The 6,000-nt window shown below is 38.0% G+C and overlaps 1 protein-coding gene across 3 annotated transcripts in view; it reads left to right on the top strand.

The window, feature by feature from the left end:
- The first annotated feature begins 437 nt into the window (after window positions 1-437).
- Window positions 438-6,000, top strand: part of LOC149849238 (calmodulin-binding protein 60 C-like) — a 62,211-nt gene continuing 56,648 nt past the window's right edge. For 2 of the 3 annotated variants that reach the window (XM_089999085.1, XM_089999066.1), the window contains exons 1-2: window positions 439-917; window positions 2,908-2,983. In XM_089999085.1, the coding sequence (XP_089855211.1) occupies window positions 787-917; window positions 2,908-2,983 (207 nt within the window). In that variant the 5' untranslated portion in view covers window positions 439-786. Of the gene's footprint in view, window positions 918-2,907; window positions 2,984-6,000 lie in introns of all 3 variants that reach the window. The other variant, XM_089999076.1, reaches the window with a different exon arrangement.

Below are 6,000 nucleotides of genomic sequence, written 5' to 3'. Positions count from 1 at the left end.
GTTAAAAAATAAGTCGGGAACCTCGACTGGAGACGCCGACAAAGTTTGCATTGTCGAAAAGAGCTCCTGTTATAGTAGATTATACAAAAATTTACTGCTTAGGGCAAAAACAGAATATTTGGACTTTGAAGAGTTAACATTATACTTTTTAGACGAAAGACTTTTTTTTGTCCTTTTTTCGAATCATTGTTTTTCTTTTTTTGAACGAAGGATATTTTTATAATTTTCTCGAATCAAAAAAGAATACTAAGTCTTTGCAATTGCACCAGATTCCGATGCTAAGTGATGCCGACACACAAGATACCAGCTCTCTTATACGTGGCGCTCATTGAGACCTCCGAACACTAGATGTAGCTAACGGCGTCTTAGGGATGAACATACACCACCCTCCCGTGTTCGGGGGAACATATAACCTGCTTCGTCACCCGACCCTACCTCGCCACTGAGGCAGACTTTATCTCTCTCTCGCTGCTCTTCCTCCACGCCCGAAATATTTGTCCGTAGAAAACACCACTATTTCCCTTCCCTTTTCTTCTCGAATTTTGGAAATCCAGTTATAGTCGAGCTTTTTCTCCTTTTGTTCTTTTTTTCTCGGGGAACTTCCCCGTTTGGATCTAGTTATTTTCTTCACTCGTTTAGTGATCTGAAGTCTCTTAGATCCAGTTTTTCCCTTTTCCCGTTTTTGGAGGAATTTTCGTTTTTTCTTCGTCTTCTGGGGTTGGAGGGAGATCAAAATCTGAGGGTTTAGGGTTAGGTTTTTGGATTTGGGGGGAAGGGTTTGAGAGAATGCAGAGGCCGCCGACTCGTTTCCTGGAGCGATCGAGCTCCATGAGAAGGGAGAAGAGAGGGTTGGAGCCAACAATCGAGGGCGAGCAGCCGCCCGAGGAGAAGCGGCAGAAGGTCCCCGCTCTCGCCAGGTCTGATCATCATCATCAGCGTCGTCATCATCATCTCATCGTCGGCATCTAGTTTGATTCTTCTAATTTCATTATTTTCTTTAATTTTTTTGTTTTATTTTTATTTTTTCTATGAAAAAGCGATTCTCTCTCCCTCTTTCTCTCAGAGGGAATTTTGGGTCTCTCTCTCTCTCGGAGAGAATTTTGGGCCGAAAAAAATCTGTAGAATTTGTTGTATGTACTGTCGGTGCGGCATCTTTTTGGAAGTGGGAAAGATACATTGGTGTCATAGCTATATTGTGATGGCGTGATCTTATTTCTTCTTTTCTTTTTATAGTGATGGATAGGTGTGATGGTTTCCATTTTGGGGATTTTGTTATTTTTTTCTAGATCTGGCCGACCGGCTCTGTGATAATCCAGAAGCACGGTTGAGAAAATGGTCCTTTCTATCATGAGATTTGATGTTTTCCTTTCTATTTTTTATTTTCTTTTATAATTTTTGATTCAGTGTGGTGATGAGATTCAATGTTTTTCTTGTTTTTTTTTAGAAATTTTGATTCCTTGTGCTGCACAATTTTCTTTATTCGTCTGTTTTTTTGGTTTGGTTGAGGGGGATATTTCCTCTGTGGCTCTTGTTTGATTCCATTTTTGTTTGCATATGGTTTTTATTGATTTGGAGAAGGCTTACGATAGAGTACCTATGGACGTTCTCTGGTGGACAATGATGAAGAAAGGTGTTTCTCTCAAGTACATTAGTATAATTAAAGATATGTATGAAGGAGTAGTAACCAATGTCCGCACTTGTGGAGGGGTGACAACCAATTTTCCTATAACGGTTGGGTTACATCAAGGATCTGCTTTAAGCCCTTTCCTATTTGCTATAGTGATGGATGAGCTTACGAGATCAATTCAAGAAAATGTGCCGTGGTGTATGTTGTTTGCTGATGATATTGTTTTGATTGATGAGTCTAGAGCTGGGGTTAATGCTAAGTTAGAATTATGGAGACAGACATTGGAAGCAAGAGGTTTTAAGTTGAGTAAGAGTAAGACATAATACATGGAATGTCGTTTTAGTAAGCAACGAAGTAGTGATGGGAGTGTAGTGAAGCTTGGTGAGCACGAAATATCGGTGGATGATTCTTTCAAATATTTGGGATCTATCATTCAAAAGTATGGAGAAATTGCTGGAGATGTAAATCATAGGATAAAGGTTGGGTGGATGAAATGGAAGAGTGCAACTGGAGTGTTGTGCGATCGTAGAATGCCATTGCGGTTGAAGGGAAAGTTTTATAGGACGACTATTTGGCCCGCTTTACTATATAGTACGGAATGTTGGGCTGCCAAGAGACATCATATTCAAAAAATGAGTGTAGCTGAGATGCGTATGCTGAGATGGATGTGTGGAAATACAATAAAAGATAAGATTCGGAACGAGGAGATACGTAAGAAGGTAGGCGTTGCACCCATTGAAAATAAGATGAGAGAGAATCGTTTACGGTGGTTTGGACATATTCGACGAAGGCCTAATGATGCTCCTGTTAGAAGGATGGAGAAATGAGAAAATATATTAGTTAAAAGAGGTCGGGGTAGGCCTAGGAAGACATGGATGGAGGTGATAAGAAAGGATATGAATGCTTTGAACCTCACCGAGGACATGGCATTGGATAGAAATAAATGGAGGAGAAGGATTCATGTGGAAGACCCATAATGATTTTCTTTGTTGGTTCATATCGCCGACCCCAATTGTTTTGGGATGAAGGCGTAGTTGTTGTTGTTATTGTTACCTAGTCGAGATTGCGAGTTTTTCAAATCATATTTGTGTCATTTAATCGCAAATCTTCTATAATTTTGATTCATAAAAAAAAATTGCCATATTTTCAGGAACAAATGAAGTACTCCTTGGTTTATCATACTGCTGTGCTTGTTAAATATTTTTGGGGAATTTTAGTTGGGATTTCCTTTTCTTGGGGCTGCTAGCAGCTGTTTCTTGACCACAAATAATTTTCTGCAGTGTGATAGTGGAAGCTCTCAAAGTGGATAGTTTACAGAAACTCTGCTCATCTTTGGAGCCTATTCTTCGTAGAGTTGTAAGTTAAATCTCTAAACATATTCGTTTAATCATCATTACCTAGTGAGGAACTGATCTTCCTGTTTAATATCTCCGTTAAATTTGATGGGCATGTCATCATTTAATTCATAAATTAGATGTGAGTTTGGCATGAGGAGAGTTTAACATTTGTAGTCTAATTCCCCTACAAAAGTTATGGGCCATAGCGGATAAGCTATTTTTGGCTTCTTCTTCCATCATAGCTTATAAATTCCATCCTGTTGTGTTCTGATTAGATAATGCATAACAAATTATTGGTTTTGACTGAATGGTAGATTCTAGCTGGTTAGACATGGTGATTGGTTCTTGTTTGTATGTTGGAATAGTTTTTGTTCTATGAAGGCAGTCTGGCCCGAGCTTAGAGCTGCTGCTTAGTACCGTGATTTGGTGCACTTCTGCAGTGTAATGCATTATATTAGTCTTTTGATTTTCTTTTGGAGCATGCAAGGTTGCAAATGATATTATCATGTTCATCAAGATATCTGTGGCTCTCATTTTGTCTTTTGAAATTCATGCTGGATTTTGATGTGTTTTTGCATGACTATGTAAGTAATTTAGATATCTATAACAAATATGAGAGTTGCACTGAAGAAAAGGCATCTCACAATGAAGGTAAACCTCTGGCAGCATTTTCTGGCTCTTCCCTGCAGGAAACCAATGCTTTATGGGCCTCTTACTTCACTAATATTGGCTTTTGTTTTGCTTATTTTGGCTACTGAGTACCGCCTCTCTGTTTTTCTCTAGTTCATGTATCTGGTCATTTAGACTCATAGGAGAGCATTGCCTATCAAAACATTCTGATGCACGTAAGGGTAATGAGAAGTAGAAACTCGGGTTTAATCTGAAAAGTTTTGACAGGACTTGTTATTCTTTTCTTGGTAGACTGGTGGTCTTATAAGTTACTTTAGCATTCATATCGTGCAAGTGGTTTCACTTTTAACTTGGTAGGATTGATAATCTTATGAGAGTTACTTTAACAAACAATTATTGCAAGTGGTCTCAGTTACACTTTTCTGGTTTGTCATTATGGAGAAAAAATATGCAAAATATGGAATTTGGAATATGTGAGTTTTGAGAATTTCAGTCTAAACATGTATACAAATAACACAGCATGATGCGTCCGTGGAGGATGTGCTAGAGAAAGTTGGTGTCTGGTTGAATATTGTTAGAGAAAAGGAAACATATTTTGCTTCCCCCCCCCCCTTCCAGTTTGATGAATTTTAGGAGGGAAGTAGAGAGTTACACGTATTCTACGCTTGAAGGGAGAAATATCACAAGTGTTTTTCTATCTGAACTGGTGAGCGGTTGATCAAACATGTACCACGCTCAGTGTTCATTGCTTAAAACATCAAAACTTCTAAAAGCAACAAGGGTCGAGATGGCAATCCATAGAAGTCATAAAATGTTTGTGGCCAAGATGGATTTGAAGCATAATGTTAGGAGTAAATTTTAATTAGTTGATATCTATGTCACAGGGATTCGGCTAGCAGGGTGTCGCACCCGCGTCGACGCGACTCGACGCGGGTGCGGTCAATCCGACCCTGGGTGCGTTGACCGCACCCAAGGTCATTTTTGTCCATTTTTTTTTGGATTTTTAAAAATTTTTTTGCCCTATGAAATGGGCTGTGGAATTTTAAAAAATTCTTTGGGGGGAGGGGGCGCTGCCCCCTATAACCCCCCGCCAGGGGCGGCCCCCCTGGGGACCCCCCGGACCCCCCTTCATGCAAGGGAAAAAACAATGAATCAAGCTCCACAACTCATCACTTTCATCTTTGGGGACAACCATATAAGATAAAAAAATGGTAAAAAGTAAGTTGGGCATAAATGTCATGGACCTTAACAGCTACCATACATTCATACATATAAGTGTATACATTCATACATACATATATATATATATATATATATATATATATATATATATATATATATATATATATATATATATATATATATATATATATATATATATATATATATATATTACATTTTTGCCCCTGCCACACCCGGTTTTTTTGGAAGTGCAGAATCCCCGCACCCGCACCCATGTGACATAGGTTGAGATGGATCAAGTCATCTTTGTGGATTGGTGATGTTATGTTGCCTTGGGCCAGTAAGAAATGGTTTGTTAGTTGGAACCACATGATAACTCAGTGCTCCCTGATCTTTTGGTTTGACATGCACAATCTAGTAGGTGCCATTCTTATGCCTTCAAATTTGAAGGAAGAAGGATATGGAAGCTTCCAAATGCTCAGTTCTGCTGCATACTTGAACTTCCCAGAGTTGCAGGCAGTGAAATGTTTTGATTTTTATGAAGAGAAACTGATAACTGTGTAGTCATAGGGCACACAAATCCATAAACCCTGGCCCTAATTAAAGCATAAAATGAAAATAATGCAATATTGTCATCATCTTGTATTTTCATGAATAATTCGATTTTGCACTTTCAATTTTTTATTTTTTCACTTTTAAAACTTCCTTGAGGTTTTTTTTTTCTGAAAAAATATTTGTTTGAAATTCTCCCTAGAAAAACCCTTTCACATTGAAATCACAAGGCTGATCTTTATGACTCTGATATAAACCTAGCTGATTTATAGGCAATAAGAAAGCTGCTCTTTTAATTGATTAGATCATAGAGGGATCACCAATCAATGCATTTCACTGCCCATCTAACTGAGGAAACTCTGTTGTTGGGCCACATTCCATAATTTCTATTTATTCCTCCTCCTTGTTTTCCTTCTTTGTATCTAGAGAGAGAGAGGTGATGGCAATTATGAATTATCCCTCTCCCTTTCATAATGAAAAAGAAAAAGGGAAAAAAATCTCAAACTCCCTCCCTTTTTTTTATATTTTTTTTCAATTTCATTTTGGCACTGCGTATATTCAAAATGTCATATTCTCTTCTTTTATATATATATATATATATATATATATATATATATATATATATATATATATAGAGAGAGAGAGAGAGAGAGAGAGAGAGAGAGAGAGAGA

This window comes from Nuphar pumila, chromosome 1, assembly GCF_984573655.1.
Source record: "Nuphar pumila chromosome 1, dmNupPumi1.hap1.1, whole genome shotgun sequence".
Classification (NCBI taxonomy): Eukaryota; Viridiplantae; Streptophyta; class Magnoliopsida; order Nymphaeales; family Nymphaeaceae; genus Nuphar; species Nuphar pumila.
This window is presented reverse-complemented; position numbering and strand designations above follow the sequence as displayed.